The sequence below is a fragment of the Bidens hawaiensis genome, unplaced genomic scaffold, assembly GCF_021521415.1.
Source record: "Bidens hawaiensis isolate Kalapana, Puna unplaced genomic scaffold, B.hawaiensis_p1.1 tig00001206_1, whole genome shotgun sequence".
NCBI classification, from domain to species: Eukaryota; Viridiplantae; Streptophyta; class Magnoliopsida; order Asterales; family Asteraceae; genus Bidens; species Bidens hawaiensis.
This window is the reverse complement of record NW_027491069.1, coordinates 2,519,053-2,545,984: the sequence shown is the minus strand read 5'-3', so window position 1 is coordinate 2,545,984 and position 26,932 is coordinate 2,519,053. Positions and strand designations below refer to the sequence as shown.

General features: G+C 37.3%; 1 protein-coding gene across 1 annotated transcript; it reads right to left on the bottom strand.

Moving 5' to 3' along the window:
• Nucleotides 1–7,583: 7,583 nt before the first annotated feature.
• On the bottom strand, nt 7,584–9,365 carry LOC143563965 (protein FAR1-RELATED SEQUENCE 6-like). The gene is made up of 4 exons (XM_077051379.1): nt 9,114–9,365; nt 8,807–8,980; nt 8,416–8,646; nt 7,584–8,321 (listed from the first exon to the last, which is right to left on the bottom strand). The coding sequence occupies exons 1-4, from the start codon at nt 9,363–9,365 to the stop codon at nt 7,584–7,586; spliced, it is 1,395 nt and encodes a 464-aa protein (XP_076907494.1).
• Between the last annotated feature and the right edge of the window lie 17,567 nt (nt 9,366–26,932).

Below are 26,932 nucleotides of genomic sequence, written 5' to 3'. Positions count from 1 at the left end.
GTTTTATGTTTTTTGTGTTGGTTATCTGTGTGTAATTAGCTTAGATTTGGGGTTGTGTAGTTAACTGCAGCTTTAACTGGTTGTTGATAGGGGTATCTTTCGTGTTGGTCTCGTGATGTGTATGTGTAGGAGTGGTTTTGTGTAGGTACGGAATCTGTGTCGTGTTGGTCTCGTGTTGTAGACATGAGGGAGTGGTTTTGTGTAGGTACGGATTATGTTTCGTGTTGGTCTCGTGATGTGTATGTGTAGGAGTGGTTTTGTGTTGGTACATATGATTTTTCTTGTGGTCTCGTGATGTATATGTGTTGGAGTGTTTATCTGTAGGTATGGATTATGTGGATGCTGACGTTTGTGTATGTTGTGCAGGTCCTAGCTGGACGGAACGTACGTTAACTATATCAACCAGTAAGTTATCCTAAGTGTTGAATTGTTATTATATTGGGTTTTTAAGTTGGACATCGTTAACGGTGTTTCAGTTATGTGGTTTGGTGTTTTGTAGTTTCGGTTGTGTATTGTGTAAAGAGGAAAAGTGAAAGGATTGCCAAGATAATTAGTTTTTCTAGGTTTGTAAATGATAGTGCGAACCCGGTGGATGTTGACGCGCAAGAGGGGGACACGTATACGGAAAAAGGTATGTGCTAGTGTTTTAAAATGTTAGGGGCACAATTGTGAAAGGCTTTAGTATATTATGTTGTGGTTGCTAATGTTTGTGTTCTGTGTGTAGCGGACCGCGCGAGCACACATGAAACAGGTAAGGTACCGAAAGCACAGCAGTCACCTGCTAAGAAGAAACGTAGAGGTATGGATGGTGCATATGAGAATCGTGTAGCAATGTTGTGTGTAGGAAGGATATATTTATAGAGATGGACTAATGGTTTGCAACGGTTGTATGAATGTAGGGGATGTAGCATACGGTGAACAAGCTGGGAGTAAGAGTAAGGGAAAAGGTATGTGTTTATGTGTTGAAAGTTTTCTTAAGGGGCTGTAAAAAAGAATAGGCTACATTGATGTTGTCAGCTGTCAGCTATCGATGTGTGGATGATCGGTAGTATAGTATGGCGGGTTTTCTAAACCGTGATTGTCCGTGTAGTGCAATTCGAGAGCCGAGATGAAACTGAGGAGTTACATAAAGGATAAAAGTCAACTGCTAAGAGGAAACACATTAGTAAGTTTGTTTTGTATGATAATAATGTATCATTGTCTTTGTATGAGGAGTTGTTTACATAGAATGTTAGAAACTGTTGATGTAAATGTAGGGGATGTAGCATACGTTGGGGAAGTGGAGAGTAAGAGTAAGGAAAAAGGTACGTGTGTGTTGTTAAAACTTTTATAGGTGGTTTTTAAAATAAATAAGCTCGACTTTTATTCGTATCTATCGATGTTGTTGATTCTTGATATTATAGTTTATTGGTTTTCTAATCCGTGTTTTTGCGTGTAGCGGAACTCGCGATACGAGATGAAACTGAGAAGGTACAGAAAGCACATCAGTCAGCGGCTAGGAAGAAACATATAGGTGAGTATGTTTTGTATCATAATCATGTAGCATAATGTTTATAGACGCATGTTTTGTTATATATTTGGAGTTACTGTTAACACCGGGTGATGTGAATGTAGGGAATGTAGATTACGGTGGGCAAAGGGGAAGTAAGATCAAGAAAAAAGGTATGTGTTTGTTTCCAAACAGATTCTGTGGGGTTGTAATAGAAGTGATCGCGTTAGTTTGGTAGATATTGATGTTGTAAATGTACTTTATGTTGTATGTTAAATTTTTTTATATGTGTTTGTGGGTGTAGTGTACCTCGAGAGCACACAATCAGTTGATAAGGTGCAGAAAGGGCATCTGACACCGGCTAAGAAGATACATATAGGTAACTGTGTTTTCTAATATAATCTTGTAGCATAAATGTTGTTAGAGGCTTCTTGTTGTAGATATGTGGGTTTATGGTTGACAACTGTTTTCCAAAATGTAGGTGATGTATCATACGGTGAAGGTGGATCTGGTGTTGTGGTCGGTTCGTTAACGAAGTTAATGGATATTGATGACGACTTCGTGAAAGAGCAACCGTCTTTGGTCGTCCATAACACTGAGTTAGACGTACCAAAGCAAGAGAACTTGAAACGGAAGCCAAAGTATGATAAGTATGACGTACCAAGCATAAGGACCAGATCTTCACCACACTCGCTGTGTAGTGCGTTGAAGAAACTTTCTAATGCACAGCGGAAGTGTGTAAAGAATATGGGTTTTGGTAAATTCATATCGATGACTATTGATGGTATCCCAGGTAACTTGGGATATTATGTGGTGGACAAGCTTGATACGTCAACAATGACTCTGGAATTGTGTGAAAGTGGTTTAAGGCTAACAAAGGATGGTATTCATTCATTGACGAGGTTACCAAAAGTAGGTCAAGTAGTTGTAAAGTGTGAGGATTCAAAATCCATTTTAAGTGTAAGTAAGGCATGGAAAGCGGTCCATGGTAAAAGTGATTTGAGCCCTCCGGATATAGATAGCAGGCTTGGAACATATGATCAAGCTGACTGGATGTTTAAGGTTGACTTTCTTATGCTTTTCATGTCGACAATGGTAGAGTGTTCTGGGAACGGTAGATGTCTGAAGGCTTTTCTACCGTTCTTTAATAAGGAGTGTGATGTGAAGGACATTGATTGGTGTGAGGTTATATACCGGAGTATAAGAGAGTGCACGGATAAATGGAAGAATGACGATCGTAAGAATTACTATGTGGGGCTGCTAACAATACTAGCTGTAAGTGATGTAACCTAATGTATTTATCATTATTTGTACAATGCCGTATTGGTTCTGTGATAGTAGCTGCAATTCGTTTCTGTTTTACATGTGGATATGGTGTAGGTAGTTACACGTAGTAGTAACTGATACAACTGTTTAGAATATAGTACTCGTTGGTGTGAACATTGATGAAATAAAATTCAAAGGTATAGTATTTTTTTTGGTTATTTGTTATGAAATTAAATATTGATGTTTGCTATGTTTGAAGTTGGTTTTCATGTGGATAGGGTGTAGGTAATTAGACGTAATTGACACTGATATAACTGTTGATAATATAAACATTAACGTAGTCGTTGTTATGAACATTTATTCCATAAAAATTATTGTAAATAATTATCTTTGTTGTGCTTGCAGTTGTATTATGTTGACAAAGTAAGGGTGGATGGAGTACCAGCCTCACTATCAAATCTCGGTCTATCAGGCTGGACGTTGGATAAATTGAAGGAAAGGCAACATCTTGAAATAGTTGGTGGTGGGTTCGGTAGACGCATGAATGTTAAAATGATTGGATCATCGAAAAAGAGAAGTGGTAAGGAGAAAGTTATTAAGGAGGATAGTCGGGCAATAGAAGAATCTGAGTTGCAGGTAATAGTCGTTTAGGCGTTTTATGTCACACCTGATTATTGTTTACATGGTTGAAAGTATGGTCGAGTTTGTAATACTGCTGACTGTTGTGTATGCAGGCAAAGGTGCAACGCATGTCGAAAGTGTTAGACATGCTTTCTAGATGCAAGGAGGAATTTGAAAAGTTAATGAAGAGGTGTATGATGCGTATCCTCGGAAGCTTGAGCTGAAAGAACTTGCTGAGAAGTACAATGAGGTTGTTCAATATGAAAACGACTGGAAGAGTTATTTGGGGGATTCTGGTAGTAACAGCAGAGGTAAGAAAATGGTGTACGTGCATGTAGGAAAGCAGTTACCAATGGCAGCATGTGTAGCAAAGGGTAGTAATGAAAAGAGCATTGAGCGTAGTGTAAGGAAAGCGGTAGAAGAAAAGGGAGAACAGGTACGAGAAGTTGATGAGTTAGATGATCAAGATCCTAATTGCTCACCATTTTGGAGTGATCCGGAGGTTGTGAAAGAGTTGTGCGACAGTGCGGACAAGGTGAGTGCTGGTGGGAAAGGAAGCGGGAGTGGTAGTGACATTGGAATTGGTAGAGCTAGGGCATTGAAGGGTGTAACACAGGAAAGTAACCCGATTTTGGTTGAGCCGTCGTTTAGTTTGGGAATGACACAGATTGGTGATGAAGTAGTGCTGAAGACACCAACGACAGCAAAGATAGCAGTTGATACACTTGGTTTGGATGTTGAGTTGACGACGGTTGAGAATCAAGGGAAAAAAATGATTGATAGTGATACGGAGCACGTTCCGTTGAGTGGAGTGTCAAGACGTATGCTTGATAAAGGTAAAGGTATCGAAAGGGAGAAAAGGGAAATCCGTCAAAGCTACCGGCTTAGATCGCCATATATGTATAGGCCGGTGGATGTCACTAGCAAAGAAGAGAAAGATGAGACTCTTGTATGGAGGTACATACATCGGACTGGTGGTCCAGAAATGTAAGTCGTTTGACATACATAACGCTAAGTTCATATGTTAGTGTGAATACTAGTAACAATATTGTGTTTCGTTGTAGGGAAACTTTGTTTTCGACTGAAGGTGGACTGTTAGGTTTACGTGGTGCATTCGAGACGCTGCAGCCGAACATGACGATAAGTAGCAACGTCATCTCGTGTTTCTCAATGGTATTGAATGAAGGGGAGGCAGCTCGGAGCGATTCGTCACCGTATCAGTTGTTTCTCGGACCAATCGAGCTTGTAAGTTTTGTTGTAATTGCTTTTCATGTATGTTAAAGTAAATGGTAAGTAGTCGGGTGTATTGGGATGGTGTTTACTGCTTATTAGGGGATAGTTTTTTAAAATTGAAACCTTAGTTTTGGGTTGTGGACAAATATGGGAGGGGACCATGCGTTAGAAAGATATGGTTATGTCGTCAACATGGTGTGTAGGTAGTTTGTTAGTTGTTATTTTTTGACATGCAGCGTAGTAGATAAAGAGAAATTGTAACATGGGCTTGCGTTTTGCGGGTTCATCAGATGAGGTAGTGTACACTTTTTCAACTGTCTGTGTGTATTATTGTTTATTAGGTTAAGAGACTGCGTAGATTTATTGTTGATCGGATACGGTTGCGTGAACATGTTCAACTGGCTGTGTGTATTACTGTTTCGTGTTGGTCTCGTGATGCCAGCTGGGTAGAAAGTTGATGTGGTTAGTATGCGAAGGTGGATGTTTGTTTTGTTATGTGTGTTGGAATGCGATGGTCTAACGATCGCTGTAGGTAGATATGTAGGTATTAGTGAGATGTTGTGTGGGTGATTTATGTGTGTTGTGTAGTTGTAAACCTTTTCAACAATCTGTATATTATTATTTTATGCCATTAACATAATGCTTAGACTTTAAGGTTGGTTGGATACAGTGATCTGGCACATGTTGATTAATGGATCTGTTTTTTTGCTTCTTGTGTTGATTAATGTGTTTGATATTAACAGAATGGAAGCATGATCGAGTTAAAAGATGTGACCTTCACAGAGGGCGTTGGATTGATAAAGGATAATCTAAGGCGGGCGGTTAACAACGATGTGAGAAAATTACGAATACGGCCGTATGACATGTTTGTAATACCGATTATGACAGGTGATCACTGTTATTTGGTGTGCTTTGATGTGTAAAATCTGGCAATTGAGGTGTTAGACAATGTTGATAAGGCCATAGACAAAAGGCGGTCGAAATCAGAGAAGGATTCGGATGACGAGTACAGTGGCGTATGCTCACGTACGGTGATGAAACTGGTTAGTATGGTTTTAGTAAAAATCCATTTTTTTTGTTTATTGTATGATGATTAATGACAAGGATGTGTAACGGTTAATGATGAGCTGTTGTTGCAGAAGGAGTTTTTTGTGAGTTACCTCCGAATCGTGGATCATCCAAAAGCAATTCCAATGGAAGGGGTAGAACCGAAGTGGCTGAAGTTAAAGTGCACTAGAAAGGAATATGAAGAGTTCGGGTTGTTCACGATGAGGCATATGGAGACGTTTAAGGGGGTAGTAACTGCTGCTGTGGGCTTGGGGAGGCTTCGATGAAGAATAAAAAGGTGTTGATCAGCTTAAGGATAAAGTACACGACGAAGATTCTGCTTTCCTCCGTCAACAAGAAGAAAGAGAAGATCGATGAAGCGCTAGTAAGCGAGTGATGGATGCATGCGTGAAGTCTAGTAACACGGGTTTAGTGTTTAATGTTTTATGGTTTTCTGAATTATGTTTCATGGGCTTCGGGCCAAAACTCCCTTATGTTAAGACATTAGTATGTTTTGTTTATTACTGATAAAACCTTCTGGTATGTCGATGTGCTTTTGATTATGATGTATCAGCTATGTATGAAAAGTTGGGTTTTGATGACTGAATTTTGAGGATTTTTAAATGTAACTGGGTTTTAGTATGTTAATGAAGTTGGTTTGTTAATCAAATGTGTATGTTTTTTCGGATGCAGTATATGCGTGGATAATTGATGTGTTAGGGAAGGTAACAGTTGTTGACTGAGGTCGTTGCGATGTGTTTGTTGTTACACGCAAAGTATGTGACTATTTTTTTGGTTTATATGTTGGCTGCCAAAGGTAACCATTGTGTGTGTTAGTTCGTTGCACCTCAAAGGTTCAATGTGTCAAATTAGTTAGTGTAATGCTCCATTGTTGAGATACGGTGGTTATGTTGTAGGGTAGTGTGGACCAAATTGACATTTGGTGTGTTCAAGAGGAAGATAATGTTGGTTGCAACAGAAATAAGATGTCAAACATCAAAGTATATAAGAACAAATGAGTTGGGCAGACGTTGGACTCAGCAAACGTGAGTACCTACCGGGTGACGCAGACAAGCGCACGTACCTGGATGCTAGACGATGTTAGTACACACTAGAATACATGTGATTATAGTTACATATCCATAAAGTTTGACTACATAAAAACATTGGGATACTACTGTGTTGAGTAGACTGGAGAAGCGCACCAAGAGAATGACACGTACGTGAACACCATTTGGTGCATCTGAATGATAGTACACAATCATAGTTGGCCAATAGGTAACCACATACGGGCCTATATCTAGGTACAACCGTCACGTAAACACCCGTTTATCCAAAAATTGGTAATTATAGAATATAACATGTTGTGTATGTAGGTTTTTAAAAGATATTCACATACCATAACTTTGTGAACAAAGTGCCTTACCAAATGAGTTGTTCGACCACAGCAAAAATCTATGCTCACTTATTGGTTGACAGATAGAGACGTGCGTAGTTGACATGAAGGGGATGATGACAGCTGTTTGTATAGCTACTTATATAAATAAATCAATGTAAGTTACACAAGCGTATGCAAGTCTAAAAGTGTACATAAGCGAATAACATGTCTTGTACATGTAAGCGTATAACATGATTTGTGTTAAGGCATCAAATCCATGTTCAACAATCGGTTGGCAGATAGACATGCATATATTTCACATGAAATAACTGAAGATAACATTTCATATGGCTGCAAATGAAAAAAAATAATCGTATGTTACACAAGAGTGAAGTGAAGAGGTGTATGAAATTGAAATGTGATGTGTATTGAAAATGTTAAGGTGTAATAGTAGATGATAATGTCTCGTAAGCAAAAAACACAAAATAAAAAATAAAAGAAAAGACATTATTCAGTATTGTAGTCGGTATCGCTTGTGTCATCCGAATCTTAAGAAGAATCCGTTTCAGATGTGTCAACGGTCTCATCGGTTTCAGCATCTTCCGCCGGTTGGTTATCCATCGTTGCCATTTTGTCTTTTCTCCTTTGTTGCCTTTCCTTTCGGCGTTGTTCCCTTTCTTTTCGCCTACGTTCCTTCTCTTCCATAACTTTCTTATGGTTACGCGAGTCATGACCACGAACCCGTTTGTTACATTTTACACAAAAACGTTTTGGTTTTTTGCTTTTCTTCTTAGTCTTCTCGCCTGGACCAATCTTGCGCTTGCGAGATCCTGAACCCTTATTTTTAATCCATGTTGGTGGCTTTATTGTGATTTGCTCAGGTAGCTTGTAGCCAATCAAATCTTGTATTATGGCGGAGTTGCTATTATAGGAAGGTGCTATAGGAATTGTTTCCCATATTTTGTCCTTGATCTGATGCATCTGATCGACCAACGATTGGAGAAGTTCTATGTTTCCTCTTGCACGGTCGGCGCACTGATTGGTCAAAGACAAAAACTGTTGCCTTAGTTTAAATCTTTCATCAAGGGGAACGCTGTATCTAGTTTCAATCTTGAATAGTGATGAGGGTAAGACGTCACTCCTCCATCGAGATGGAATGTATTTGTCAGGGATTTCATCAATTAGCTCGATTTGGAGGACGTTGAAGATGTGTCTACACAGGTAGCCGATGCGAGTGAAACTCTTACAGGAACATGAAAATGTGTTGTCATTGCGATTGTGAGTCACCTGTAGTATACGTTCGATCAGGGTGAGTAGTTAGCGATATGACAGTAGGTAAGCAACAAATGTAAGATATCTTGTTACATGACAGGAGATGTACCTTAAATTCGCCAACAAACCCATTGCGTTTGTCTTTGTGATTGATAAGATGAATGTTCAGTCCATCTGCGGAGTCAACATGTGTACGCGCACAATGATACAATCCCTTTGCAATCTCTTTCTGAACTTCTTTGAAAATTGTTATAGTGTAGACGTAGGAGGCGTGACGCTCGATTGGCAAACGGGTTTCTAACGACGGTGTCTTTGTTGTGGTATCATTTTGCAATTCGCGCTGCACGTGCCGTTAGGCATTCAATGCCATTTCAAAGCAGTTCATGAACAAGACTGTTGCCAGGGCTAGAATATACTTTGAACTATGAGTTGCAACTCTCAGAACGTGAGGTAGTCTTCATCAAACAACACATTGGAATATCTCTAAAGTAAGCCGGAACCCAACTTTCCCTAATAGCAAACATGTCTTTTAACCACTTGTTTTCGCTTAAATTAAATTTGTCAATCAAATCATGCCATCTGGATTCAAATGTCTCGGGCTTGATGAATACATTCCAAACCAGCTTGTTAACACGACATCTAATTTCTTCATTAACCTGAATCTCACCTTTCAGCTATAAAACAAAACAAAAGTAACTAGTATTGTTGAACGTGCAGTAGAGCCAATAAATAACTTAAAATGACCGACGCATACCAAAATAATTAAAAACCGGAATAGAACATTCATGTTGAAAGGCGTATACATACCTTAACATGTATTTTGCTTGTAATGTGCCACATGCACAGTCTATGTGTAGATTCATTCAAAACAGATGAAACGGCTTGTTTCATTGCTGGATCTTGATCTGTCAACACCAACCTGGGCTGCTTGCCATGAACTGATAGGAACGCATGTAGTAACCACTGGTATGAGTCAATCGTTTCTGAATGTATTAAGCCGGCACCGAAGGTAACACATTTCTTGTGGCAGTCAACGCCCGTGAAAGGAACAAAAATCATGTCATGCTTGAATTAAAAATAAAGTGTGGTAAACTAGAATTAGAAGTTGTTGCCAAGAAACGTAACGCGATATTTGTTACCTGTTTGTTGAGTATGTTGCATCAAAAGCTAGCACTTCAGCAAACATACTGTAGTTGCATCTAGATATGCCGTCAGACCAGAATATAGACCTTAGCACACCGTCAACAGCTTTGAATTGGAAAAAAAATCCTCCAAATGACTCATGTTGTGGGTAAACCTATCGACAATCATTTGAGCATCCGCATCAGCTACACAATACCTGACATTACGAGCATGGTTCTTAAAATCAGTCTTTGAACCCGTGACCAAACGTTGTCCACCCTTCAAAGATGACTGAACATGGTGAGCAACGACTGGACCAAAACCTGTAGTTTGAAGATTTTGAATAAATTCCTTGTCTGAAAACTGTAACTGTCTTCTCCTGCGTGTTAGGTCCATATTGTAATCACTAACAAGGCCATGATTGTAAGCCTCTATGAAATCATATATCTCAAAACCGACCGAGTTCGATGGAACTTTAAGTTTTATACACGCATTGCAACCTGTAACCTTTATATTCGTGTGGCGTCGCTTGGAAGAGGACGATGACTTGTCCATGGTATCCACATCTTTGCAACGCGGGGTACCGGCTTTGCTGCACACCATATACCTATGAGATATGGCACCTTTGGTCCATGTTATGGTTGACATCCTCACATCGAAACCGGCTTTGGCTGCGTACGCCTTGTACATTCGCACCGCATCATCCCAAGTTTTAAATTGAATACCAATCGAAGGTTTTTGATGTGTTGTAAAACACACGTATTTTCCGCACCTTTTATCTACGTAATATATTATATTTTATGTGTTTTAACTCGTTTTATTTAGGTTTTACATAAGTTTGTTCATATTGTAGGTTATGGGTTACAAGGAAGAAGAAACCGAGCTTTTCGAGCATTCTACGAGCCTTTTACGCATACAAGTTCAAGACAAGGCTCAAAGCCCGACCCATATGCATCATGGAGGCCCATTACTTACAATATTATAACATAAAAAAAGTTAAAAAAACCCTAGCAGCCTACTACCGGGCCGATCGCAGCAGGAGCAGAAGGGAGGAAGAGAAAAAGTTTTTTCGGCTTAGGTTTTGATCGTGTAGCGGCTAGGGAAGGAAGAAGACACAAGAACCAAGCCTCGGGATCATTCACCACTGTTTTTTACAGCCAAGAGCAGCCCCGGAACATCTCATGTCCTTACCTCTTTTTCATTGTTCATACAATTTTAGTTTCTTGCTTAATTGTTGAATTGTTTTGTAATTGCTTAAGAGATTGAATTGTCTATGAGTAGAATTGATTGTTGGACGATTATTATGATGAATGGTATGAGTTATATGATGTTTAATTGAATGTTAGCTGCTGTCCAAATATGATCAAAGGCTAATCTTGTTAGTTCTGCCTAGGAATGATATTAATTGTTAGGTTGTGATGAGTTTTATGGATTGTTTGAATGATAGACTTGAATTGTTATTGTAAAGTTTGATTTAGACTTGAAATAGGTTGTGTTTAGTGGCTGGAAATTTTGGTGAATTATTGCATAAACCCCGTGTGTCGGTTGATTAGTTTTGTATTGATTGATCGATGCATTGTTTGATTCTAGACTTTGTGTGTAGGGTTTGTTTGCGGTAGGTACCATCGTAGGGTTTTGTTGCGTGATTATTTGGATTAAGTACAGCGGTTAGACACCTTCTTTGTTGCGTGATTCCTGGAACAAAGCAGTTTGGATCTGATTATAATGGCTAGATAATGTGAAAAATGTTGACCAGCTAGAAAAAGTATATGAAAATAGGTAGTCAAATAAAAGTAACAAAAGTATACTACACCATAAACGCAGCTACACATCCGACGGAAAAGAATACAACTGTCAGACCTACAAAGTATACTACATCGACAAATGACAGCAATAACATAACAGCGTAAATGGATTAACAAAAACAAGATAGCCAATAACCGAAGACTGAAAAAATTCCTAACATTCATACGCCTTAAAAAATGTCTTTCAATAAAATGAAGATCCAAAGACACGAAAATAAATAAAATTTGTAGAAGGTGTTGGTGCTTCCGACTAGAGAAAAGTAACTCCTAATTCGTTGAATGACATTCCTTTAGTTAGTTACAAAGGTACATGTAATAATGTAAAAATAATATAGAATAACAGACAAACGGGACAGTGAACGTAAGATTGTATTTGTTGGGAAAAAAAAAGAAAACCAAACAATAAAATGCAAAGCTACACGGGTGAAAAACGTACACGAATATTTGTCAGGATCCGTGTATGTATGAACATACATACACAGGTGACAACCTCACACGCATATTAGTTATGCATGAACCTACATACACAGGTGACGAAGCTACACAGGTGACACACATACACGCATTTATGCGGATCGTTCAGACAAATGTTTGAACAGACACACACACGTGATAGCCACGCACGCATATCAGTTATTTATGCACGTACATACACATTTGACAATGCTGCACATGTGAGAAACGTACACGCATATTTGTCATGATCATTACAATTTCTGAGTAAAGATTAAAGTTGAAAAAAAAGATAAAAGAAGGAACACGTATAACTAATCATCATACTCGTTAATCGGTATACTGCTTGGCTGAACTTTATGTGTAGTTGACTCATTATCCATTGCACCTGTTTAGATATAGAATTTCAGAAAACCAACTGAATTTAAAAACCAAATTAATAGGAATAATTGTACCAGGATATTGGTTATATGTTTTGTGGAATAATGTGTTGAGCAATGAAACAATTGAGTAGAATAAGTAAAGGAAAATAAACAGTTTTATAATGATAAATGGACATTTATGGCTATATATTAAGTAAGACATCTATAGGTTAATGAAATTGATCTTTCATAAATAAAAAACAAAAAACCAACACATGTTGGGATACATAAAAAAATGAAGAAAATCGTCATCCAATAAAATTATATACATCTAACAATAAACGTTGAGCAATTGAGAATCATTTATTAAACAATTAGTTGATTTCATAGTAAATTGCCATGTACTTTGATAACCTGATATTAAATTACCAAACCCTAAAAATTAATATGATCATACAACCAAAATTGGGGAATGAGGGTGGAAGGAGGGAATCGAAATTGATATATACCTGGATTTGCTGATGTCGAATTGCCGAATCATCGTGATTTGAATGTAGCTATATCTGGAGCATAATAATATTACGCATGACTTTAGCTGGGTGATTGTCAAAATCGAAGTATATATGAAAATCATGATTGAAAATCGCTTAGATTATTTGGGTGCTATTTATCTGGGATTCTGAAATCAGATGTTTAATTTGAAAGATGGGGATGATGGATGTGATATCAGATGATCGCCATTGATGTACAGATATTGAAACGGTTGCAAGATAACAGGATTTACCTATTTTATTAATAAAATAAAAAGACCATTCTAACCTTCTAATTATTTAAAAGAAACTATTAAAAGAAAAAATATGATTGGATGATATTACTTCTCGCATTTCTCGCTGTAAAAAAACTTCTGAAAAGAACCAATACCTATATATATATATATATATATATATATGATTATGTTCATTTCAGAAGTGATTCTTATAGCTAGAAGTGCAAGAAGTGATCTCAACCATTAGATTATTAATCAAGGGTTGAAATATTATTGAATTTATTGTAATTAAAAAAATTTGAAAGACATTAAAATAAATATGAAAAGGTTAGGTTAGGTATAATAAAATAATTAATTATTTAATTTATCTCATCTATCCCTAAATAAAAGCTCAAAGTATAAATATCCAAAAGTTATGATTTGTAAGTTACAATTTATTTATTTCATTATATGTTAGTGTAAGATCTAACTTTGTTCTTTTTTCACCAATAAACAACTTTTGTTTTATAAGATTTAAGCAAAATAGTATCTTCATCATTGATTACTCTTTTGAAAAAAAAAAATAATAAATTGAATATTTGTAAGACGGAAAAAAATGTGTACGAAGAAATTGAAAATGTGTAGGAAAAAAATATAAGATGTGTATGAGAAAATTAAATATGTGTAGGAAAATTTTGAAGATGTATAGGAAGAAATTAAATATGCGTAGGAAAAAAATTAAAGATGTGTAGGATGAAAAAAGGTGTACGACGAATGTAGATGTGTAGGAAAAAAATATGTTGAGTATGAGAAAATTAAATATGTGTAGGAAAAAATTAAGATGTGTATGAGAAAATTAATATTGTGTAGGAAGAAATTGAATATGCATAGGAAACAATTGAAGATAATGTAATTGTGTAGGAAAAAAATATGTTGTGTATGAGAAAATAATGTGTAGGAAAAAATTTAAGATGTGTATGAGAAAATTAATGATGTGTAGGAAGAAATTGAATAAGCGTAGGAAATAATTGAAGATGTGTATGATGAAAAGCATATGTACGAAGAAATTGAAAATGTGTATGAAAAAAAAATAAGACGTGTATGAAAAAATTAAATATATGTATGAAAATTTTGAAAAGGTGTAGGAAAAAATTATAGTTGTGTAGGGTGAACTCATGAGATAGGGTAAAAAAGATAAATTTATTGTATTATAGATTTATTGATTTTTTAAATATTTTAGTTATTGTGATTAGATTAATATATTAGTTAGAAATGTAACTCATATGGTTTAATTATATATATTAATTAGAGAAAGAATACATTTATATTACTTTATTACCATTTTCATATTTTCATATATTTTTTAATGATGCAAGATTGAAAATTAGATGAGTGGCCCAGATTGACTTCTCGCATTTCTCACTGTAACTTGATTTCTCGCAAGATCCATCCCTTATACACACACACACACACACACACATAGGGTTAGGTTAGACTAAAAACCCAATTAAATTGTGAAAACTCTAGAAACTCATTCTTAATCACATGTTTTTAATTAAAAATTAAATCTTGTGGTCCACAATTAAAGTTAATAAAAAATGTAAAAGTTAATTTACATTTTCTCTCTCCTGAAAACATATATAAAAATTAGTAAAAAAATAGCAAAACATTTTTTTTATGTTTTCGTTGTTTTGTATTAAATGTAACAACATATATTACATGTACAAAAAAAAAAACGATGTTACATAGAGTTTTCACAGGTTTTCACAAATCAAGTGGGTTTTCATTTTATACTTTGCATATATATATATATATATATATATATATATATATATATATATAGCCATCATTATCATTTATATAATAATAGATCATAATAATTAAATTATACCTTATTATTATATTAGCTAGGTAATTGTTGATAGACCATATTACCCTCACTTGCTAATCAAGGGTTTTCCTTGTGTGTGTGTGTGTGAATATATATGGAGGGTTAATTAACATCATAAGATATAACCCTAAACGCACATAACAAATTCGTGACTCTCTCTCTCTCTCTCTCTCTCTTGGTTTCATCAAAGAACCGTAATCCCCATCACTAATATACATCTTAAAGGAGAACTCGACCAAGTTGACAATCATGTCGTCTGGATCATTCTTATCAGCCGTGGCTACTCTCTCTACTTTTAGAGAAATGTTTTAGTTATAGGTTTATCATAATATTTATGTTTTCCGTTACCAACATGAAGAACTGATCAACATATTAGGTTTTTTAGGGGTTTAGGTTTAGTAGAGAAATGGTGTTGTGTTGATTCGTTGGTTGAATGGTTGTAACTTGTGTAAGGGCGTGAGAAAAGATGCTCTATGCTATAATGTTATGGAATGAATACTGCTAAAAAGAGTAAGGGTTACAATGTCATTTGTTAAAGTTGAGAGGATGTTAAGGAATAATTATCTTTGCGATTAGCATACTCTAATGTATACTTGTGGAGGTAGAGTGCCAAACAACACACATAACACAAGGATAATCCTTCGCAGATGCAGAAGAACCTTCCGCGGGGAAATATATACTCCCCATGGAGGGGATACTATCAAAGCACATATAATCATTCGCATGTGGAATACCTTCCGCGTAGGAAGATATATATCTTCCGCAGAAGAAACAATTAATACGTAACAATTCAAGGAGTTCAACGGAAGACACATATTCATAAAAGGTAGGACATCACGTGACAGAGAAAGAAGAGACCAATCACAGGTCGAGATCCCTATAATGCTCACAACTGCACGATGGACCAATAAGAAAAGGCCAACGTTGTACCTGCCAACGACAGAGAATTCCGTACGCCAACTGTCGAACCAATCAGGAACCGTTATCATGCTGAGGTATAAGAATAGAAGGTTCCATTGAGTGGGACAGTTGGCCCAATCCTTCTCCTACCCTTCGGCTATAAATATGAAAAGGAAACTAATGGTAAAGGGCATTCTCACTCTCTCTAAGAAATTACTCAACACTTACCATACTAATTTTTACGCCGGAGAGGTGGTTACGAGAAGACCCTCCCCTATTTCCCTTCTCGTAAAGAGCTCACGGTGATCGGTTTTGCAGGTTATGGCCGTCAGAATTCATAATAGTTCGTTAGCAATTACCCTTCAGAAAGTATTAAGCTAAGCCCACTAAGGGTTAGGTTAATATTAATCCGACATCGGTCGGGATATTACGTTAAGCCTACCGAGGGTTAACTTAGTGTTTCTTCATTGGCGCCATCTGTACCGGCACGAATTGTTTAAGCTTTATTCAAATCGTTATGAGCTCCGGCTGACCTCCCCCAGCCACATCGCCGTCTTCCATCCGTGTAGGACCCAACACAGATGGGCCCCAGGAAGGAAATAACGAGCATAATAAGTTGTTTGGCCTAAATAACGAAGATTACATCAAATTCAAACGACCATAAAAAGATCTGTCGTTCCGTCTCACGGAAGCAAAGTCTACTCGTCAAAAGGGTCCCGCAAAATGGCATACCACGATGAATACCCGGTAACTTGGTTGAAACGAGAGCAAGAAAGGATCGGTGCGGAGTGAGAAAAGAGGTTGGAGGAACACATGAGAATGTAATTGAGCCGAGTGAAACCATGGATGTTGGTTTATCCGTGGAATTCTCAAGATGGCTTTTGACCTCGACATCATGGAAGTGAAAGACTCGGAAGCCACATGGACCAATCAAAAGGTAAAGGTAAATACCTCGCTAGTCGAGAGCAATCCCCTGGCCAAAGCCGAGTGGCTCGAACAAAAATCACTCCCACAAAAGACGGAAACTCTCGAGAAAAGAATATTAGTGATCAAAGCGGAAGCGACGGAGAGATCCTGGGCCCAAGAGGCCAGAGGTAGAAAAAAAAGCATTTGAGCTATTACCCCGATGCAGACATAGATTTCATTGAACCATATCGGCCAAAAGCCTTTCCGGAAAATCAAAGTTCGTTCAACGGATTGCAGAAGCCCCACTACCCCTGAATTCGAAGTTACCCTCTTCAGTAGGAAAATATGATGGGATGACAGACCCAAAAGACTGCCTACAAAGCTTCATAGCAGCAGTCACAGGCTGGACACTCGTGGTGTGGTGTAACATGTTCGCTTTAACTCTCCACGGAGCAGCCATAGAATGGTTCGAAAGACTTCCCGAAGGCCAAATTACAGCCTTCGAAGACCTGATTGCAAAATTGTCCCAACACTTCAGTCAATAGCGGAGACACAAATGTGATCCTGCAGATATACTCACAGTGTTCCAGAGGGACAACAAATCTATCAAGGATTTCATCACGCGATATGACAAGGAAGGTCTCATCATAGGAGGAGTAAGCGAAGACATGTTGCGCGCTGGATTCCGCCAGGGAATGTGGAGCGATGATCTCATCTGTTGCCTGTCAGGCCGATATGGCATATCCCAATCATGAGATGCCATAATGGCAGCAGCTAAAGTACATATGACCATTGAGAAATACTTAGGCAGACGAGATTACTTGCGAAACGAAGCAAGAAATGAGCGCAAAGAAAATAGAGGAAACAAAAAAACGAAGGGTCGATATGGTCCAGAATCCAATCACCAGCAGAAACCTTTGTACCTATCGCGGCAAGGCCGCTAGTAGGAGATAAACAAAGTGACTGTAACTGCGGGCATGGGCAGAGGGAGTGGACTATGTTATCAAAACCCCGTCACAAATTCTGGCAACAGAAATATTGATTTCTGAAAATTAGGCCTGTTCAAAAAGCTCGAGGCTCGAAGCTTACTTGAAACTCACTCGAGAAGAGCTCAGAGAAAGCTCGCTCGAAATTGGTTCAAATGTATCGAGCGGAGTCGAGCTCGACTCGATTTCTAAATGAGTCAAGCCTGAGCTAGCCTCGGCTCGGGCTCAAACTGTTATATTTTAATTTATTTTATATATATATACATGCATTTAATTATCTAGCCAAATTATTTAACATATGGGCTTCCTTTCTCGGACCAATACAATTAAACAAAATACCCACATCACAACCAAATTCACCAATTCACCACCATTATACTTCAACCCTAACATAATGTCACATTCGTGACAAAACCGGATACACCTCAATATTCACAATCGAATAACCGATTAACCGCTTATTGTGTAACAAACAAACAAATAACCAAACGGGTCTGATTATGACCCAGATGTCTCAGGGGGGGCATATATAAATGATATACGTTTAATATAAGCCAGTATATTGACATTATGACCTTAGTATGATAGCAAACCAGTTAAACGAAAACATGCTTGTTTAACTACCCGCAATGGATGTTAACGCGAAAGATAGTTCTAAAACAAGCATTGTATCATCCGTTAAGCCGAAAAAGATTTACCAAACACTTGTTGGGGATGTTTTAAGCGATCCGTGAAAATATTTTAGATTTTTACTAACAAATACTATGTTTTTATAAATTTACACAAAAATAGCTGAAAACACTCGTTTTCGTATCATTTGTCATACCCGATATGTTTTTCGCGCAAAAAACCGAACCCGAAATAAATTTAGACATGCAATTTCACGTTCGGGCACGTAAATCGAGAAAAATAGGCCAAATGGGCCCAAAAGGGGGCCCAACAAGCCTAGCCCGCCAAAGTTTACTAAACACCCCTTTATATATTATTTTTTTAAGCAACTTAACCAACAAGTCTTGAGAAAATTCTGGAGCTAAGCAGCAGCTTTCTTGTTTCTTCAAATATTTCAGCCAAAAACCCTAGGTAATATATTATTTTGATCAAATTTTAACCTGTTTAAACATGTTTAATTGCATATAAAAATAGTTTGATTACCAAAAATCACTTCTAACCACACAAAAACCTTAAAAATAATCCAAAAATATAATTTTATGCTAAACCTGATTGGAAATCAGAATCATGATCTTTTTTGGCCATAAACATGGATTAGAGGGTTTAAACGACGTTTTTACGGTTCAAAAGTTCGGTTTAGAACCCTAACCGAAACCCTAACTTTCATGGTTGGTCCTTTGATGATACATGCTTGGTTTGTGATATAGGACATGTATTAGCTTATATAGAAGCACAAGAACCCAGAAATTGGATTGAGAGAGCGAAAACGGGTGAAAACCGCAAAGGTAATGCCGAAATGTTCGATTACGGGCTGTTTAGGTTGAGGTTGTGATATGCATATTTTTAGGTCATGATATTCTGCAGGGAAATCAGGGATCATATCATTGAGTCCCTGTCCAAATTTGGTAATTTTTCGACCATCCGAGAATATTTGGCGAATTTATTATCGAATTGGGATGTTTATTATGGAAAAATAGTTAAAATGCTTGAAAAATTATGAAATTTTGTGGGGAACTCAGATTGGTATATTATATCAACATATGAAATTTGGGGTCATTTGGAAAACGTAAGTATGCTTTGTGCATTCACGTTTATTTGAATTTTCAAGGTTGTTTTTGGCTCGAAAATGATATTTGGCAAGATTGTAAGCTTTTGGAATTGCTATAGGTTATTTTGAGAAGTGTTTTGGTCAATCAGGAATTTTGGAGGATTTTTCGGAAATCATTTGGTATAAACGGATGATTTTCGAGATAAATATAACATATAAAATGATTTTTTATAAATTTATAAATCAGTAAATAATTCCAGAAATATTTTTATAAAAATATAAATATTTTAATTGATAAGTGGCTAAATTTTCATAAACTAATGATTAACGGATAATTAATTGTGCTAATTTGAAGATTAAACAAAATTAATTTTGACGAAAATCGGCAGTTCGTGATTAACGAACCTGTTGGAATATTAGAACATCAAGAATGATCAAGAAGCATACTTTCGGATTAATTATATAAAAACAAACTTTTTGTGAGAAATCTGGACAATTTGAATAGATTGTGCGCGTTATTCTCCAAACTCAAACTGAATAAACGAAAACGAGCCCCGTAGCAAATCCAGACCCCTAAACCGTGATCTTTTTTTATAACTTAATCATTTTATCAACCAACACGTTTACCCAAGCTTACATCCCCATAAATGTTTTCCAAACGCATAAACGAGCAACTTAACCCAGCTGGTGAAACGGGGAAACTGAGCCGGGTTCGATTTTAAACATCAGATATTGAACAACATCACAATCTAAGCCTATTGACACTTTTTAGATGTTACAGCCACACCCAGACTAGTTATACAGCCCAGTCTAGTGTGAAGATTATAGTAATATTAAAATACTAATATTATTATAATATTAATTATAGGGACTAAGTGATAGCAAAGGAAACGAACACCGAGTTGACCTCGCACTGAGTGCCTACAAAACCGTGAGTTTCATGACCCCTCTTTTCAAACTGTTTACGAACTTTTTGGGGTGAAAAGCATATTTATATACGTTATCTACCTGGAAACGGTTTAGTATATGAATTGTTTGAATGTTTACATACAAAAAGTCCCTACAAACATAACGATTGATTATGTGCGAATGAATAGTGAATAGTATTCTTGAATGTCAAATTAAGTGAATATGGTACGAATACCAAAACATAAAGAAATTACAGATGACAACACGTTTATACAAATATGTTATGTACTGTTAAAAATAACGTGGTCTGTAACGGCCATGGGTGAATAACGTGGTCTGTAACGGCTATGGGTGAATAACGTCGTCTGTAACGGCCATGGGTGAGTAACGTCGTCTGTAAAGGCCATGGGTGAATAACATGATCTGTGATGACCATGGGGCTATTGTGGGCGGAAGGGGGGCTACAATAGTAGCAAACTAAAGTTAAGTATGGCCTATGAGCCAAGTTCTGCTACAACTTAATAAACTAAAGTTGAGTATGGCATATGACCCAAGTTCTGCTGCAACTTAACAAACTAAAGTTGAGAATAGCCTTTGAGCCAAGTTATGCTGCAACTTAATAAACTAAAGTTGAGTATCGACTATGAGCCAAGTTCTGCTGCAACTAAACAAACTAACTTGATTATGACGTGAATGTTAAGAAAATAATGTGATTATGCGTATTGTTGGCGGATGGAGAGCCACAGTGTTTGGTGATACGCGATAAATACTAAATATGCATGTGTGTCTATATACACGCTATGTGAATAGGCGTAGGAAATACTATGTGTAGAAAATACTAATTATTGTGTGTACACTGTGTAATGTTTGAGTTTACGTGGAATCATTGTGGGCGGAAGGGGGGCCACAGTGGTTGATGTTATGAGGAACCGTTGTGCGCGGAAGGGGGGGCCACAGTTTTTGATTTTATGTGGAATCATTGTGGGCGGAAGGGGGGCCACAGTGGTTGATTAAACATGGAAAAATGGAAACACGCAATACGAACAAACAGTCATGATTTTATCGTGATTTTGAACACATATTATAAACTTACATGTGTGCATATGTACACACAATGATACGACTATATATATATATATATATATATATAAACGTAAATACATATTTTTACATGCGTGCATACATACAAACTATAACTGTATGGTACGCAGAACTGAATTCGTTAAAACTTATGAAACTCATCAACTATTCGTAGTTGACAGTTTTTTTTAAACATGCTTTTCAGGTAATCAGAAAGGTGGAATAGATTGCTTATGTGTTTCGTGTTGGGATTGTGATCAATGCTATGAGCATTCGAGTATGAAGTGAAGTAGTTAACGGACTAGTTTGATTGAATCACTTAGAATGTAAAAGATGTTTAAACAATGTAATATATTGTAAATTAGTTGGTAATGTTTCTTTATGAACAATGTATTTGATACTAGTTGTATCTGTTACATTTCCGTTTTACGCTTCCGCAAATCGCTTAACGGGGTGTGACAGAAGTTGGTATCAGAGCCATTGGTTATAAAGGATTAGGTTATCCCTTAGGATACCTATAATATAACCGTAGGCTCGATTAAATCTGGGAAACTTAATAATTAGTAACTATAGATACTGATGGATGCCGGGATGAACTCATAAGGCAAATGAGTTATTATGGTCCGAAACGTAATAATAGACTTGCTTGTACGAGGGAATTCGGGGAGAAGTCACGGAACATATCGATAGGTAAAAATGGTAACATACGTGTATAAAGGTGATGTGAAGTATATATGTAACGTGCATACGTGCTTATTTGAAACAAGGTATATGGATACGTATACGTACAGTACTACCGGTAATATTTAATCTCAACATAACGAATATTATATTCGGTTATAATTAATATTAATTCCTATTCTAATTAAAATTATATCTAATCAAAATTAATATTATATTTTATTATAATTAATATTATATCTATTCATAACAAATAAAATATTTTATTTCTGCCCTAATTAATAATATATTCACGCTGACCTAAGCTTTCGGAAAATGTACTTTTATGATTAAATTTTAAACAAAAGGATATCGAGATCGGGTAGTTTTATGACAAATGAAGAACTGGTGTTTCCTGCAAACGAGAATACGAAAACACTTAAACGAGTTCAAACTGAATCTGGTGATATGACGGATCCACAATGGGGCTTAATATACAAGGCCCAGGAAGTAATCGTGGGAGATGTGACCTACAGATAATAATCTCTAGAGAATATACATATAATACTTCTCAGCTTGGGTCCAATCTTTATTTTATAAACTCATTTCTTTGATATTAAACTAAACTAAGTTTCGGTCACCCTTCCATTTCTGTTGTTCGAAAACAAACACCATCCCCAGGGGAAATACCTAGTGATGAGCCTGATTTATTAAATTATAAATATGATAATTATCCAAAACTGAGTTTTCAATTATAACATGACAAATTGTGGCTACCAGTACATATAATGTACTAAAGATATTTCAAAAAGAAATATTAAGAATAATAATTTCCTTTACATATCACCAGAACAACTAACTCTGATGAACCTCCCTAACTAGCAAACTCTTCGAACCATTTATGAACGAGAATCTCCAACCTCTCCTATATTTTGTGTAACATCCCGAAATTTCCAAAATGATATTAATTATATTACTTAATAATAGAGGGAAAGTTGACTCCGGTTCAGGAAATAAATAATAGAGTAGGAGTTGGTATGAGTCGGGCTAGTGTTAGATTATTTGAGATGGGTTAAATGAGAATGGGCCTTAGGTCCATGGGCTTTAAGGGATATAAATATCTCTTAAACCACCATAAAACCCAAAACCTCATCTCTTTCCATTCTAATCTCTACACATTCAAAAACACACACACCATAAACGAGCAGGATCCGAGAGAGAGTAAACGTTAGTTGGTGCTAGATCGTCGTGACGAACCAAAGCAACACGACCAGCTCGTTTTCGTAAGTCGACTCGTTCAAGGTACGTTTATGGTTAGAAATCGTTCGTATAGGTTCGGTTTGATTTGAGAAATGGTAGATCTGAGTTTGTATGGTAAAAACGAATCCAACAAAGCTAAACTTACTGAAAATGATTATGATTTGATGGGTTAATCGATTGATAAAAAGGACCCGTAACCTATATGCCTAAATCGCACCCTCTAAACATCGATGTTAGGTCGATTTGATAGTTGGGGTTTGTAGGCGCTGGTCAGACGATTCCATGGGTACCTAAATCGAGTTATTTGGTTAAGGAACGAAGGATTTAAGAGCGAACAGAACCTGCAGACGACAACTTCGCCTGCAAGCAAAGTTCGCCTGATGAACTTCGCCTGCAAGCTAAGTTCGCCTGATGAACTTCGCCTAAAGCTAAGTTCGCCTAAAGTTTAACTTCGCCTAAAGCTAAGTTCGCCTAAGGTTTAACTTCGCCTAAAGCTAAGTTCGCCTATGGTTTAACTTCGCTTAAAGCTAAGTTCGCCTAAGGTTTAACTTCGCCTAAAGCTAAGTTCGCCTAAGGTTTAACTTCGCCTAAAGCTAAGTTCGCCTAAGGTTTAACTTCGCCTAAAGTTAAGTTCGCTTAGAAAATAAATTAAAAACCTAATGGAAAATGTGTTAAGACAGTTAATGTAAATAAAATTTTTCCAAGCTGACCTGGCAGCTCGACCCCAGCCAGGGGCTCTGCCCCTTGGACCCTGCTAGGGGCTGCCGCACCCCGCTGCCAGGGGCGCTGCCCCCGGACCCCCGTTCGTTGTGGGTAGTAGTTAAGACTGGAAAGGTGATATGAGTAGTGATAGTTGTTTGATACGTGTACTTGTTATACAGTCAGCCGTGCACAGCTGAAGAAAGGGATTACGATTAACGGTGAACGTAACCGTGTTCAGGTGAGTTTCTAGCCCCATTCCTTGTTATGTTTTCGGGGCTGTGTGCATACTCGATGTGTTGTTAATACATTTATCCTAAGTGATAAGTGTATGTCATATGTGATATGTGTGATAGATATGAATGATTGTTTGTCGGTACGCGAACGATCTTCGGATATTGCGCGTACTGTCAGGTTAAAAATAAAGGTACGAATATTATATATCGAAGATGTATGAATATTTCAAATGATTACTTGTCGGGGCGTGAACGATCTTCGGATATTGCACGTAACGACAAGGGGTATGGTTGTTAAATGAATGAGGTAAGGAATGCCTAGAGTGTTCTTATGTTATGATGTAAGTATGTGTATATAGGTACACGAATGGCATGTGAGTTCTACGTTCGACATAGTAAGTTAGGATGGCAAATCCATCTAGCTTCTGTCGGACATAGACTCGGCTGGTGATGGCGTAGTTAAGGACTGTGAGCCTTATACGTGAAGTAGATGATATATGTAAACGTAGATAAGGACTGCGAACCTTATACGTAACGTAGATAGGCGTCAGCATAGGAAAGGACTGTGAACCTTATACGTGATGTATTTGTAGCATAGGGGAGGACTGCGAACCTCGTACGTGCTATGAATTAGGTTGCAACATAGGGAAGGACTGCGAACCTTGTACGTGTTGTGGATGTATTTCAGCATAGGAAAGGACTGTGAACCTTATACGTGCTGATTTTGTAGCATAGGGGAGGACTGCGAACCTCGTACGTGCTATGAATTAGGTTGCAACATAGGGAAGGACTGCGAACCTTGTACGTGTTGTGGAGGTACTATGGTATAGGGAAGGACCGCGATCCTTGTACGTACCATAAATGGTGAACATAGGTAAGGACTGCGAACCTTGTACGTGTTCACGACCTTGAGTACAGGTATAGACGGTGAACTATGAACGTACTCTCGGTAGACTGAGGTTAGTGATTGTAGATATGTATGTATGTATGGTAGCAAGTATGTATGTAGAACAGAAGGGAACTAGTGAAGTATGGATATGTATCTACAGATATGTATGTATGTGTATGTATTGTATGGCGTTTGATTAACTAGAACTCACTCAGCGTAGCTGACTTTTAGTATGCACGCAGGTGAGCTGATTATAGAGTTAGCATGAGGATGACACACGGCATGGATTGAACGGCTGGCATCTGAAGAAAGAAGTAAAGATGTTTTAAATATAAAGTTTTGTGTTATGGTATCAAAGAAAAGATTTAATGTTTTGTAACAAATGATTGATGTTTTATATTCCGCGAAAAGTTTTAATAAACTCTGATTTGAAGAACTGTGTTTATGAGTAAATCCGACGCTAAATTAGGGCCACCGGGTTCGGGGCCTTACATTTTGCTATTCCAATTGGTTATTATAGGAGAGAAACCACATACTCATGAATCGATGACGTGCCTGACTAGAATGGGATATACTTACCTCAACCAGTAAACTACCACTTTTAGTAGATCCAGCATGTTTGTGTGTACCGAATGACCTGGTGAAAGAATATATTCTATAATTATATTTAATAACATTTAGAGTTTAGGTGGAATACACACGTGCATTCCCGTTATAACGCACTGACTAAACTCATAACGGGCAGATGGTTACTTACGGGAGAGGCCGAACAAAAACAATAGCCTAGTGATGGGATTGTACCGGAATAATTGTCGGGCAAGTTGTAAACCGGTTATAATTATTATAATGTGTACTTGGATGGATAAGGATAGTACGGTGTTGTTGTGTATAACATCTTTTCGATACTCCATGCAAGCATCTAATAGTGTGTGCTATGCTGATATGGAGGACAACTTTGACCTTCCGTTACAATACTGAACCTTACAGGGTTAAAAATTGTTGTCACTTGGTGGCAACTTTTGATATATACATACAGACAATGGCCTTTGTTAGGCTAAATCGATATACTATCCTTGATATATAGATACATGGACAGAGATGTGTAATACATATGTGCTATTTGAAATACCTAATTACTTGCTAATGTGATTCCTTTTTTGATGAGTTGTGTAGCAAATTATGGTATAATTGGTTATCATTATAGAATGGCCTTGGAGAAAACAAACATACTATTTAAGGCAGTGGTGGCTGAGATGATTGCTAGGCAACTGCAGACAGTAACTCTAACAATAGCAGCACGATTCACTGCTGACATTAAACGGCAATGAATACAAATCAAATGCCAAACGATAATACGGCCGCTAATACTATTTCGCCGCCCAATACTAATATTGTCACGAATAATACTCCCCCACTGAACATTAATGTTACTACTAATATTAATAAATTCCCCCACTAAATGCCATTGGAAACGGAAATCTCCTACCGAACATGAATACTGGTCGTAACAACCATGATCCTTCACGACGAGAATATTCGTTTAAACAATCTATGTTATACAAACCTGTAAATTTTAGTGGTTCTAAAAGATCATATGGGGTAGTAAAATGAATCGAAGCAATAGAACCTGTTATCAGTACCAGTAGTGCCCATCAAATTGTACCGTTGAGTATGCCACTTGTATATTTCTTGACCGCGCCCTTACGTGGTAGAAAACGATAATACGAATTTGTGACATCCCACATCGGTTGGGAAGGAGAACTAAGCCTTCTTTATAAAGAGGTGGATACCTTCCCCATCATAACGCGTTTTGGGCGCTTAATGGTAGTGGATGAGAGGAGAACTCCACAGTTAAGCGTGCTCAGGTGGGAGAAGTATGAGGATGGGTGACCACCTGGGCAACCAAAAGCAAATCCGTGAGGCGATGGTGGTACGTCCCGGCCAAAGCGGACAATATTTTGATGCGGTGGTAGCTGGGCTGTTACAGAATTTCGGAACAAAAAGTA

Excerpts from the sequence above, each read along its gene's own strand:
- LOC143563965 (XM_077051379.1), bottom strand. The coding sequence starts at position 9,365 with ATGATTTTTGTTCCTTTCACGGGCGTTGACTGCCACAAGAAATGTGTT. Across the intron at positions 8,647-8,806 it reads TTGCTATTAGGGAAAGTTGG|CGCGAATTGCAAAATGATAC; the intron begins GTTCCGGCTTAC and ends CGGCACGTGCAG. Across the intron at positions 8,322-8,415 it reads GGTTTGTTGGCGAATTTAAG|GTGACTCACAATCGCAATGA; the intron begins GTACATCTCCTG and ends CGTATACTACAG.